Raw genomic sequence first — 13,757 nt, 5'->3', positions numbered from 1 at the left:
CATTCCATCTTCAGGGCAACAAGGTCATTACTTGTGTTACAGAGAAACTGATGCTCTGAGAGGTTGAGCAACTTGCCCAGAGTCACAAAGCCAGAAAGTGGCAGAGCCAAAATGTGAATCAAGACTCATCCAACAGCAGAGCTGGTGCGTCTGGGCCCTCCCCCGCTGCCCGCGGGGCTCACTGCCTCACGTCCTCTGTTCGGTGCTGGCCTCGTCCCACTGATCGTGGGCTCTGGGGAGGGGAAGCACCAGGTTTCTGCCCGTCTCCCAGAGCCCAGCCTGCAGCCCCGGGCGGGCACAGAGAGGGGTCTCAGCCGATGGGGGCTGCCGAGAAGGCAAGCAGCCTCAAGGCCAGGTAGGGAATTTAGGGAGCAGCTCAGAGGCACGTGTGACCCCAGCCAGCTGGGCCGCATCCCAGAGCCGGGCGTGTCTGCCTGGAGACTGGCTGTCATCAGGGACGCACGATTTGGAGCCAGGCTGCAGCTATCATCCTCTTTGGCACAGAAACCAAAGGGACCAGCGCCGGGCCCACAGGCAGGCCAAGTACAGCGACCTAGAGAAAGGGGGTACTTTTAGGAAATGCCGTTTGAACCTGGCAGATACAGCTGTCTGGGTTGGCCAGAGAGCTGTGAGATGCGAGCCCAGCATAGTCAACCTTCAGCCCTCCCAGAAGCCCCCTACAGCCACTGACGCACACTGTCTCACAGCAGCGGACAGGCAGGCCTCACGGACCGGCACCTAGAGGACAATGCCAGGGCTTGGACAGGTGCAGAAGCTAGTGCAAGTTGTGGGCCAGCAAGCCCAGCTCCTCTGACCCCTGATGTTTCCCTCCCCGAGGCCAGTATGTGCTTTGTAGACCCCTAAAATTGAGAACTGAGCCTGAGAGCATCGTTGAGTGGAGCAGGCATTTTTCAAGGTGCAATGTCCCACAACAACTTCAAGGAGACATCTGCTCATTGCTGCTTTTCTTTTCTTTCTTTCTTTCTTTCTTTCTTTCTTTCTTTCTTTCTTTCTTTCTTTCTTTCTTTCTTTCTTTTTTTGCTGAGGAAGACTGGCCCTGAGCTAACATCTGTGCCCATCTTCCTCTACTTTATATGTGGAACGCCTCCACAGTATGGCTTGATGAGCAGTGCATAGGTCCATACCTGGGATCCAAACCCATGAACCCTGGGCCACCAAAGCAGAGCACGTGGACTTAACTGCTGCACCACTGGGCTGGCCCCCACTGCTTCTCTTTTTCCCTTTCTCTAACCTGTAGAATGACCTCAGTTTTGGCTAAGAAGAGTGAAAGGGGCTCTGTCACTGTTTAGTGACACCAATCTTCACTTTGGGCACAATTTTACTGTTGTTCATGATAGTAACTAATAATCATAAAATAATTAACAGTATCATTATAATCATAAAATAATAAAAACTTATAGGCACTCGCCATAGGTCAGCACTTCACATTTGGTGCTTTGAAATCAGAAAATAATCCCATGAGGGAGCAACATTATCCCCGTTTTTGCACAAGAGGAAATTGAGACACGAGTTAAGTAACTTGGCTGGGACTGTGAGGGACGCAACACGTAGGGCAGACCCCCCCAGGGTCGTGCGAGCACAGAGTCGGCCCCTGAGAGGGAGGGCCACCTCAAACGTGCGCCCGCCCTGGGCTGCCCGCTCTCCTGGCCCCAGGCCCGGTGCTGCCGATGCCCCTCGGCTCACAGAGGCAGAGCTGGTGGCAAACTCAGATCTCTCCGGTTTCAGAGCACATTTTCCTAACCACCAGGCTAACCTCCAGCTGCTATGCCAGAGCAGGGGGCGTCAGGACCACCCAGTGTGGTCTCCTCCCCAAGGAAATGCAAGTAAGGTAGGTCCCACCGGCCTCCAAGTGTGGGTGCGTTTTAAGTGAGAAAGTGGGAGGAAAGGGGACGTCAGCCAAGGGGAACTGCAAGGAGGACAAAGACATGGAAACAGCGGGGTGCGGTTTGGGCTTTGATTTTGCAGAATCAGAAACTATCCGATCTTGATGAAGCTTTCCTTGCATCGAGGTCAGCTGTGCCACTCTCGCTGCTTCCACTTTCTCTCCCACCGTGCCTAGGTCCCAGGCGTCCTTGACACACCTTCCCCTCCAGAGGGTATGACTGTGTCAGGGCAGAGCAGGCATCTCGGGGACTCTCTGTGTGTGAGACACAGGCACGGGGGGCGGCCGCAGCCCTGAAAAGGAGCATTTGGGAGCTTGGGGCCCGTGGGGCTGTCACACGCGCCAAGTGACTCAGTAAATTGTGATTACCATAGCGGCAAAAACGGACACGTGGGAAGGTCAGTCCCACTCCATTCTCTCTTGTGGGTTAATCACAGGAGCTAGGGTGTGAGCTCCTGGCTGATGTGTCTGACGCTCATACAAAGGATGAAATCCTGCTTCCCTCGCTGTTGCCGACGTAGAACCAGCTGGCTCTGCTATTCTGACTTTGCAAAACCCAGGAGCGTATCCTGCATCCCACTGTTGCCTTTTATGAGCACAAAGAGATGCTCTAGCTCAGTCTGGCAGCCACTGCTGATAAAGGATGCTGGTGAGAAGCAGGGGCGAACTTGACATCTCCAGGACGGCAGCACTTTCTCCCGGTCTCCAGAGACAGGGGTCTGGCTCACTTTTGGAGGCACGTGGCCTATCTTTAGATGGCTGCTTCCACGGGCCTTTGCTTTGCCAAGGAAAAGTCAAGATCCTATTCTGGAATTGAGAGTTTTGAACTCATAAGAGGCCACCCTGCTCAGCAAAATATTGTCAAAGAACGCGCTTTTGCGGGAAGGCTGGCCCGAGCCTCAGGGTGAGGGGGGAAAACTGGTGTTGGGTCTTTTATTCTTCTCCGGACCTCGACTAGCTGAGAACTTAAACTCAGGGAATTCGCTGTCAAGGATTCTCCTCTGGTTGGAAGGAAACCGGACCCTGCGACGTGGCCGCAGACCGCGGGTTCCAGAGCACGCGCTCGGGGCAAACACACGTATATGTTCTCACGGTCTCCTCTGCTGTCTCCGCGCCATCGGTGGAGTTTTATTTAATGCTTTGTCCTGGGATCAGCTGCACTGTGACACACTCTAGGAAGGAGCCTGTGTCTGTGCTGGGAGCAGAGTTGCTGGAAGAGGGGAAACGCCCAGGAAAGCTGTTTTCTGGGCACCGAGAAGTGGTCGTCTAAACAATAGTGGTCTGGAGCCGGCCGGCCGGCAGAGCCAACACCAGGAGGAATTGGTAGGACATGCAGGCACTCCTCAAGGATTTCCAAGAACACTTGGGAAGGGAGGGCTAATAAAGCCTTAACTGGAGGAACAAGATGGTGGCTACTTCAGAATTAAAGCTGGAACGTTCAGGTAGCAAGAGAAAGTTAATTCGATCTAGGAAGTATGTGCTCTGGGGGACTCAGTGCTTTTCATTCTGTTGGACCCAAGAAGAGTCTACGACTTGCAGCTTTTAATCTCCGTAAATCCTTTTCAATTAACATCGGAGCCCCGTGAAGGGAAGGCCTTAGCCAAATATTAAGACAGGTCTCCCCGGCCTTCGCTAACTGCAGAACCGAGTGTCCTCCTTTGGAAAAGCGGTCCTTGTCCCACAGCCCTCAACAGGGGAGGCAGAAGTCCTGCCCAGCAGGGTGTCGTGGGTGGAGCCCCGTCAGAGCACCCAGGGCCTGAGGTTAGGTGATCTGAGAGGAGGTCTGCACGAATGTTGACCACCATTTTTATTGGCTGCAAAAGGATAAAATGAGCAAGAACGGGCTTTCATGAAGGACTTCTAATTCTGTATTGAGCATTTAGGTGACCTCAACTCTTGCTCTGGAACAAGACCAGGCATAAGGAAAGAAACTCCATTTTCTTTGCCTGTGCCTTTCCTGTTGTCCACAGAGCCCAGCAGCTCACCAGCTGAGCTCGCGAATTGCGAGGGCTGCGTATTTATGCAACTCTTCCACTATGAGAAGGCTGAGGTCCCTCTGGATAGGGCGACTGCAAGTGCAGATCTTGAGCAAACACCGTCATCCGATGATCATTTAGCTCCGAGGAGAGCAAGGCGCTGGGTGTGTCTCCACCCAGGCTGGGCTCAACCTGTACCCCAAACCCAGCTGGATCTGTGCACTCAGGGTCCGGAAGGAAATCCACCGAGAAGCAAGACTGAAGTCAGACCCATCCCTGCTCTGGGCACTGTCAGCCCCAGCTGCAGAAGCAGGTTAAAGAGAAGGCAGGGAACTCGGACTCTGGGTCCGGGAGAGAATTTGAGTCCTCGCTTTGGAACCCCCGACCCGGGAGGCCTGGAGCAGAAACAAGCCTTGTTCTGTCTCTAAAATGGGAATGTTATTCTCTGCCTTACCTCTGTTGTAGAGCCCTGAGAACCACACCACTCAACTGGCAAGAAAGCTTGCGATCTGCAGAGTCTTCAACCTACAGCCTTTAGAACCACTGATTGTCTGGGGTTGGTACCTGTATATCAATGGGACGATTGCAGATCTTTCCTGGGTGAGCTGCCCGCAGGTCTGAAATTTTTTCCCCACCTTTAGTCTGCGACACTTTGTCATGTTCGAACCACTCCGTCCACTCCACATCTAGGCAGAAAGCAAAGAGCAGGGTCAGACCGGAGGGGCTGCGAGGGCCAGTGATACCCAACGTAGTCCCAGGGACCCTCAGTGCAAAGGGATTCAAACACCGTCTGCCCAGGCTTGCACGGGTACCAGAGGCTCGTAAACAATCAGCCAACTCTCCCACCTTGTAATTAAAAGGACCTCTATTGACTCTTAATTTTACAAAAGCAATAGATACTCTTCATTATTGCAAAAAGGAGCAAGACAAAATCCAGCCATAAGCCCATCAAGCAAGCATTGCTGCCTTCTGCACACCAACCCCTGTGTGGGGCTACTGGAAGGCGGGTCCTGGTCCGTGCCTTTGCCCGGCGCAGAAAAGGAATCCCACGGGGGACGCATCCCTCTGGGCTGTTGGCCGCTGTGGCCTGAGGAATTGAAGACAGCTTTCTGTTGCAAACTCAGTTGACTCTGCAACAGTGAAGGGGTCTTACTGGCCCAAGAGAAAAATCCTTGTTCTGCAAAGATAGCAAAACCCAGCCTTTATCTCACTGGTGGGTAGGTTGTACCAGGTCATCCCAAACGCCTCACCTTGAACCCACTCGCTGGAGGAAGAGACGTTGAAATGCTCGCCGTGCTCCGACCGGAACAATTTGAACACCCGGGCCGCCGCGGAGCCGCGGTGTCCTGTCAGAGAGACGAGGCGTTAGCGACACAACAGACCCCCAGCTCCAGGAGGATGCAGTTCCAAGGCAGAGAAAGCCCTCTGTCTACACAGATGGATCCTGAGCCATTTATTTAAAAAGAAAGTGTCAGGTCACTCTTCCCACTTGGGAAGCAGACTCCTGTCCCTTCTTCGGTCAGATTAGATCAGACCAGTGTAGGCAGGGCCTGCCTCAACCTTCTCCGGGCATAGGAACCACCACCACGTGGTGAGGGCCCCTCCAAAGGGTCCTTTTAGCTCAAAGCATTGCCCACACTGGTTGTCCCAGTTCTCGTCTTTCCTGTGTCGCTTGTTTTGAATTAAGTCAATGACAAGTTCTTTGAAAACGTAAATGTTATCTGACTGGTTGACCTTAAGTCAGTGTTGACTTTTTTTTTTTTAATTGAGTTAATGATAGGTAAGTCAGTGTTGACTTTTGACGCTTCCACTCAACACGGCCAGTCAAGCGGCCCGTCCCTCGACTGGTGTTGGGAGATGCGGAGCTGTGTCCCGAGGGATGTGGGTGGTCCAGAGAGACCCTGAGCCTCTTAGTCAGAGAGACATCCGAGGGAATCCGGCCTCCCGCCCGCTATGCGTTACCCTGATATTCAATGTGGTCTTCGACGGAAGAAGAGGGGCTTCCTTTCACAGTTATAAAACTCCACGGGTGTCTGAAAGGAACAACAACAGAAAGTCAGGGCCCTTGCTGTCTGAGCCCGTCCTGGAGGCAGAGCCGACACAACGTCGCACGCAGGAGCGGCCACATCAGTTCGTGGGCTGGCCCCACGCACAAGCCTTTCTTTGCAGCATGGGCTCCCCAACCCCCGGCCACCTGATGATGGCGGACCGTGAGCCCCCCAGCTCCATTCTGGCAGGAGACGGGGTATGAATCATGAACAGACAAACCCACAGACCTTTGCACCACCTGCCGGGCCCGACAGGGTCCTGAAGCAAGTGCTCTGACTCCCTTAGGAAAACAAGGAACAGGGTCCAAGAGAGACGGGTCAGTTCTCTGAGGCCCAGCTGCCCTAGAGCTAAGCTCGGGGAAAACCCCAGCAGCTAGGTGACTGATTACCCAGCGGTCTGCCCTGGGCCCTGGGAAGGAAGGAAAGAGATACCCCGTCTTCTTCATGGAGCAAAGGAGGAAAGAAGATGTAAGGTTTTGAAAAGTGTGTCCCCCTCTTTCCTCCATCGGACTGGAAGGTTTGCTCACCTGTTCTTGTCTTCCCCACTGAGGCCTCATATAGCCTCTCTCTTACTATGACGTATCAATTGGTTTTAGTCCTCAGTGGCTTTTGTTATTTCTGTTTTGATCTCTTATCTTGGGAAGTGAGTCTTTACTGAGGTTGGAGATTTCACCCTGTCGCTCTCTTGCATAAAATCCTTCCATGGCTCCCTATTGCCCTTTGGATGAAAACCAAACCCCTCGGCACAGAGCAAAAGACATCCTGTGCCCTCCTCCCCAGCCTCATCGCCTGCCCCTCCCACTCTTGCCACCCTCCCCACGTCCCCCACGGCTTTGGCGGAGCCACACACTCAGCCCTGGGCCTGCACCCTGAGTCTCTCGGGGGCATCTACTTGCCCTCATCCTCGCCTGGAGGTCTGAGCCAAAGCCCCCTTCTGCCTTTTGCCCCCTCTTGCTCTCTCACGCCCCGTCATCGTTGCCATTTAACATCTCTCTCCCACGAGAGCTCAGGACCCCTAGTCCAGCCTGGTGCCTCACGCCAATATCCGCTCAACAACCACTTCTTCTATGAAGGAACAAATGGCAGGTCCAAGTCTCGGTTCTTCTGCTGATTTTAGACACTGTGAGTTTATCATTCAAAGTGTGTCTCTACAAATGAGGGGTAATTCCTGCTTGCCTATCTCCTTTATCCATGGGAGTGGCCGAGACAAAACCTGGCACCCAGCCTCCCCGGGGCTCTTGTTTGTAAGGAGAGAATGTTGCTGACCTTCACTGAGTCCTTACTCTGTGGAAGACCCGACGGCAAATATTTTGCTCCCCTTATCACATTTATCTTCCCGAAGGCCCTTTGAGACGCCTCCTGAGAGACCCCACGTTACAGGCGCGGGAGCCGTGCAGAGCGAGGGTGAGCCCTCACAGGAGGCGCAGCCCGGACGCAAATGCAGGCCAAATCAGACACCAGACCTCTGACCTTCTTCTGCTGAGCTTCTAAGTAACCAGCCCCTGCGTGGTTCTCCCTCTCATTGTAAGTTAATAAATGGGCCTTTTGGTTTATGCAACCATGAAATGGAAGTGCCCTCAGTCTTTGCTAACCAAGCAGCTTTGTGATGCCAAGGCGTGGCTGTCGTCCGTCCTTGGCTGCTGAAGTTTCCTGCCCAGATCCTTCCAGAAGGAGCAGCCCCGGGGCTCTCAGAGAATTGACCAGAGCGCCTCTCCCTGTCCCCGGGGAACCTCTGCCCAGCCAGTAAAATTGCCCCGAAAAGGCTCCATCCTGGCCCCGATCTTGCCCACCATTATCTCCAAACATACACGGGACCGATGACCTCAACTTTCCACTGAGGCGAGATCTGATTCAACATGATAAAAAGGTGTGGTGACTGTGGGGTAAACGGGGTGCACGGCATTTTCTCGGTGCCAATGCGTGTGCATGCCAAAGTCAGGCGGGACGCTGCGATCCCAGGCAAACACACAGCAGAGCACATCAAAGGGCCCGTCTCCCCGGGGGCTCGGCTGGGCAGAGACACTTTGTCTGATCTCCAAACAAATGTCTGCCACCCCCCAGGGCACATCCCGACCCCTGGGCCACCAGCATTTGCTGCACCTCTGAGGCGTGGCTCTCACACACAGCAGATGCTGAGCGAATACTTTGTAAGTGGTTGACCAAAGGCGTTCATATTAACGAGATTTTTTGTGTTTTAAGAGCAGAATGTGCTTGTAAGGAAAACCAGACTCCCTCTAAGAACAAGCCCGCATGTGTCCCATGCACATGGATAACACGCCTGCATCTGCCCAAGTCACCACCGAGGGTGGAGTGGCCCCGGGGACACGAGGAGGGAGGAGGCCATTCTGCCTGGGATGGTGTTGTGCTTCCGTGTCCTGGAGCCTGGGCGGCGGAAGGGATGGGCAATACCTGAACCCAAGGTGTAGGAAGTGCTTGCTGCCCAGTCTGGTCATCGCCTTCCGGGCCACGTCATCCAGGTTTCGAGATCCCTCATCGTTCACGGCAATGGACAGGATCCTGCCGTCAGGCACGGCATTCAAGGACTGGACCAGGCGCTCGCTCTCCTTCTTGGAGCTGTAGGTGTCGAACCTGCAAAGGGCCGAGAGAGGGGATTTCAATAGTCAGGAAAGCAGCCCAAAAAGAGAGATCAAAGCACATGTCTATAGCGCCATGCCACCCAGAGAACCCGAGGGCCGTGATTTTTAAAGAAAGAAGCTTTTGTTACAGCAAAAACGGGTGATCTCAGACTTGACACACATAACCCATCCTCATACAGACAAAATATCCATGAAATACAGATCTTGACAAATCTATACAAGAATTTACAAAGGAAAGATAGAATTTTGTCATGATCCCCACTCTCCCGCACATTAAGTATAAAGATTTTGTGCAATTACAATGGAAATTCCAAAAGAATTTGTCTTGGGGCTTAACAAGCAAAAATAGTTCTCAAACGAATCTAGAAAAATAAACCAGCACGAATAGCAAGGATTTTGGAAAAGGAAGGCAATGGAGGTAGGGCGGTGGCTGGATAGGCGTCCCCGAGTCCTCAAACTTGTTTCGACTGTTTGCATAACCTGGTACGACCCCACCTGGGCCCCTTGTTCTCCCCCGCCCCTCCCCAGGAATCGTCGCTGCAAGCTGAACACCCCTCAGTGCCCTGCAGCCACACTGCGTGCCCACTCCTGTCTTTACTTACTCATCTCAGCTTTTTCCCACCTGATCTAACGCTTGATACCTTTCAAGAGCCGACCCAATTTCTTATTTATGTGCATGTGTGTGTGTTCAGTGTTTATGAACATCTCCACTCACACACATTCAGCTGTCAGATTCCCGAGGCCACTGACACACACTTTGAGCAAAGGAGACTGGGGAGGAGACGGCATTCTGCCTCTGGAACCTCCACATCCGCCGTCGGGACAACTTCTCACCATCCAGTTCAACGATGAAGTCACCGTAAGGTGGGCTTGCTGCCACAGCCAGGCTGCGTGGACTTCAGAAGCAGCACACGACAGAGGACTCTGTTCTCTCGTGAGAAGCAGGGGGCTCTCTGACATTCTTAGTGTCAGTCATGCTCATCCTGGCTTCACTGTCACCTGTGGGCTGAGGATTGCTCAGCCCTGGGCCACGGCAGATGGCTGCCACCAGAGCACCGTGGAGGCGAAATAGTGGCCAAGGGTCTGGGCAGATCTGGGTTTGCATCCTGGCTCCAGCGTTTACCAGCGTTATGACGCTCAGCAAATTCAGCCCTGCTGAGCCTCAGTGCTCTCACCCGTGTCATGTGGAGAGTCATAGCACCTGCCTCCCAGGGGGTTATGAAGACTCGGTTGTACATGGCGGATAAAGTGGTTAACGCAGCGTGTTGCACAAAGCCGAGTGATTGCGTTATCATTTCTAATATTGACCGGAGCTTGAGGTGGCTGTGCAGCCTGCGCCTGTGTCACAGTGTTCCTGCCGCCTTCCTGCGGACCCTCACGCCTCCTGCCCTGCTCCTGAGGGTTCCAGGACTTCCTCCTCCAGCAGCCCCAGGACAGCTCGACCCTGCTTGCCTCCCCCCACCACGTCCTTCCTGGGGTCCTTCCCTTGGAACCTCTGCAGGGCCAGGACAAGAGCCGCCGGGAGCGTGCAGGGCAGGCCCAGCCTCTGCAGAATCTGCCAGCTTATACCAGACCAGGGAGGGGAGAGATGAGGGAGCGGGAGACTTGCCCTCGCTGCCTCCTGAATGTCTCAAGGTCATCCAAGGTCATCCACCTCTGGGGCTGCTCCTACCTGAGTCCTCGCCAGCGACATCTCTCGCCTAGACCACGCAGAAGCCTCCGTGCCACCCCCGCCGTCTTTACTGTGGCCTGCACCATCCACCCTTTCTCTACACAGCAGCCAGAAGCTCCTTTCAAGTCAGATCATACCCATCCTAACAACCTTCGGTGGCTTCCAGTCCCACTTAGAACAAAACCCGCCTCCTGCCCGTGGCCTTCAAGCTCCTGCCCCTGCCTGAAATTCCGACATCATCGTGTCATGTTCCCCTTGCTGTCTGCGCTGCACCTCCCTGCTGGCCCTCCTGGCTGGCAGGACATCATGCAGTTCTGGCCCTGGGCCCTTTGCACCTGCTGCTCTGTGTCCTGAACACTTTCTCTACCTCACCCTCGCCCTGCAGTTCTCAGCTCAGACATGCTTCCTCGCCCTTCCCTTGATGCAAAGTGGTCTCCCTAGTCACTCTCCACCATTTCACGAGGTCTTTTTTCCCCTAACTACCGATTATCACAATCGGGGACTGTGCTGTGTGTGTGTGTGCGAGCGCACGTGCTTGCTCCTGTTGAATTGGGCTTCACGAGGCAGGTGCCTGGGGAAGGAAGGACGGAAGTCCTTGAAGTCAGGGGGGCCCGTCTGTTTCATGGGAGCAGCATCTGGCCAGGGCACATGCTCGGGAAGTGGATGTTGAATGAACGAATGAGTGTGTGTGTAAGTGAAAGCAGAACTTACCGGTCAGAATGTATGACGGCCCCTGATTTGGGGTCAATGACATGAACGATGACGCCACGGTGACCCCAGCTCCTTTCAAAAAAGTAGCCGCCCTCCTCCATTCCGCCCGGGTGCAGGGTCTTGTTCAGAAATGTCCAGGAGAGCTTCTTCTGTCCGTGCAGCTCGAGGGTGCCTCCTCTGCCGACCCCGATGTACTTCAGGCTGTAGTAAGGGTCCGGTGGGAGACCTTCGTCAGCCCTGCGAGAGAAAACAGCTCTTCAAAGCCGGCCGATGCCTCTCCTTGTGGATGCTGAGCCCAGGGGGATCCTACCCTCCCCGTGGCCACCACAGAGCCGGTCACCTTGGGGATCACACAAGGTTGGGAGAAACCGCATTAGCAACCAGATCCCCCTGAGCCAGACCAAAACGAGGCCACGCAGCCAAGTAGAAACGCTTCTCCTTGATCCCCGTGCTGGCGCTTCTTTTCCTTTCTAAGTATTTTATATTTTAGTCCCTATCAGGTGTGGAACCCCCTGGACATGGCCTGCAGACCCCTGCGTATTCTTGGCGGCCACTTCTTAGGACTCTCAACTGCTGGAAGAGAGGGCACAGCCAGAGGCCAACCCCACGTGGGCCGTTTCTTTATCTTGTCCGTCGTAATGTTAGGTCAACATTCGCAGAGGCTCCCTGAGCCGTGACATGACAGGAAGGCGGCTGAAAGCCTGGCAGGGACCTCTGTAACTGAAGTCCAGACCCCGGCCACCATAAAAATGCCTCCTGTACTGCTCCAGCTCACTCAGACCTCCAACATCTGTCTCGCTGGTGATTACAAGCTGGCAGCACGTAGTAATAATGCCTGTCTTGCCCTAAAACCTCGCCGTCTTGCCTCCCTCTCTCCCTTGAAAACCCTCCTTCCCGTCAGATCCAAGAGTAACATTTGACCCTGGGGAAGCTGTCTACCCACCTTCCGTACAAAACGATGCTAAAATTGCCCTGGAAAGGGCAGAGGGCACTCCCAGCATGCAGCTCTCCTCCGTTGTCAATCAAGATGTGCCGGGTGCGCAAAACAATTGCCTTGTCGTGGTCTTTAATGACCAGCTTTCCTGAGAAGGCAGGGATGGGGCGGGGTTTCAGAACGTGAGGGTTGGTGGTGAGGTGCTAGCAGAGCCGAGGGCAGACCTCCCGGGCCCCCCTACTCATGCAGGCAAGGAGACCATCTTTCAAACACTTCTGTGCTGGCTGCACTTGTAAGCGGTCACTTTGCTTTTCGCTCTGCCTTGCAATGTGTAGATCAATAATGCCTGCCTGGTCACCGCCATCACTGCAGGCTCTGCATTCAATGAGCGAGCAGCAGTAAGGAGGTTCCTCCATAAATGCTGCTGTCACTGACATTGGACCTCTGACAAGCCCTTCCTAAGTGCTTGTCGTTGCTGACGGTCATTGCAAACCACCTGAAGCTCTGACACGAACCTGGAGCACATGACGTTGTTTCTGTCCACCTGAAGCTACGCCAGCCTGCATCTCCTTCTCTAGGATGTGAGGCCGCGGAGGGGCAGAGAGTGGGGGAGAGACCAGCTTACCTCCGTCTGTGATGTGGATGGAGTGGACCGTGGCAGAAGAGGTGAGCAGCAGTGTTCTGCCCCGGCCAATGTGCACACGGTGGTCCTGGTTGTGGCCGGGGCTCCAGGGCTGCAGCTTGGGGTCCCGGTCAGGACACTCAGATGCCACTGCCAAGGACAGAGAGATGTCATCACTCCCATCCACCAACCCCACCAAGCAAGGATCCCCACTGACCACAAGGGCAGCTCTCGTGCATCTTGTCGCTCCTGCCTGCTCTCTCCTGGAGCTGAAAGCAGGGCCTCAGAGAGCAAGGAGACCCCCTGGGAGAGGAGCCAGGAGCCCGGGGTGCAGTCCGTGTCTTTCCTTAGTTCATTATGCATCTGTGAATAAGCCACTTCCCTTTTCTGGGCTCAGATTTTCCATTTACAAAATGAAGGGTAGACCAGATGACTCCTCAAGACATTCCAAGACCTAACGTGAGGCAAGTGTTCACCCAGGTTACTTGCACTCCAAGACCCTTTCCTTTGGGAGGCAGCATTTGAGGAGTTAACAAGGCCTTTTCCCCTTCTGCATGAGAATCTGACTTTTAGTTCATTTTCTAGCTCTGTTCCCCTGGAAACCTTAGAAAGATGGTGTTATGTAAACTACGTCACCAAGCAACATGCTCAGGACAGAAGTGACCCCTGACTGGCAGCCGGCGTCTAAACTGGGAGGAACCACACATGGTTTATCTTTGTCCCCAGTGGCGATGGCATGCTGCGGGCTCCCCGAGGGCTGGGCCCTCCCCTGCTCTGTGGAGCACAGTGTGGGGGCTCGGCGTGCATTTGCCGAGTCTCGCTCCCCATCCCACCCTCCCCGGCCCCATAACACCCCTCCTTCAGGCTCCGTCTGCCCCTCTGTCAGTCCTAACTCAGTCTCTGCATCGCTTTCATCGAGAAGAGGATTTCCCATTCTTGGGAGTTTGACTGGAGCAGCTCTGCCAGCTGTAAACCCCAGGGGACTCGGGGACGGAAGGAGCCAAGAGAAAATGTGGGGCTCGCACGTCAGCGGACTTTCCATCTTGGTGGGAGCGCAGGGTTGCCAGCGAGCTGCCAGGAGGGGCTGGGGCAGGCTCTCTGCCTCAGCACTCGGCAGCCGAGGACGGTCACGAGGGCTCCAGCCACTGAGGGGTTTCTGAGGGCCACAGCCCATCCCCGGTTGGTCTTCAGACGGGGCATGCGCTTGGCTGGCTTCCCGCAGAGGCCAGCCCGAGACCCTGGGCTGCCCTCCACCTCGTCCAAGGAAGTGACTCCCCAGACGTGTGGCACGGAG

The 13,757-nt window shown here is 54.6% G+C and overlaps 1 protein-coding gene across 10 annotated transcripts in view; it reads right to left on the bottom strand.

Moving 5' to 3' along the window:
• Positions 1-13,757, bottom strand: part of CEMIP (cell migration inducing hyaluronidase 1) — a 144,295-nt gene that overhangs the window by 50,566 nt on the left and 79,972 nt on the right. For all 10 annotated transcript variants that reach the window (XM_046653314.1, XM_046653321.1, XM_046653322.1 and 7 more), the window contains 7 exons: positions 12,467-12,613; positions 11,851-11,989; positions 10,908-11,144; positions 8,337-8,516; positions 5,842-5,912; positions 5,130-5,225; positions 4,444-4,565 (listed from right to left, as the gene is read on the bottom strand). In XM_046653314.1, the coding sequence (XP_046509270.1) occupies positions 4,444-4,565; positions 5,130-5,225; positions 5,842-5,912; positions 8,337-8,516; positions 10,908-11,144; positions 11,851-11,989; positions 12,467-12,613 (992 nt within the window). The remainder of the gene's footprint in view (positions 1-4,443; positions 4,566-5,129; positions 5,226-5,841; positions 5,913-8,336; positions 8,517-10,907; positions 11,145-11,850; positions 11,990-12,466; positions 12,614-13,757) is intronic.

This window comes from Equus quagga, chromosome 2 (assembly GCF_021613505.1).
Source record: "Equus quagga isolate Etosha38 chromosome 2, UCLA_HA_Equagga_1.0, whole genome shotgun sequence".
Classification (NCBI taxonomy): domain Eukaryota; kingdom Metazoa; phylum Chordata; class Mammalia; order Perissodactyla; family Equidae; genus Equus; species Equus quagga.
This window is presented reverse-complemented; position numbering and strand designations above follow the sequence as displayed.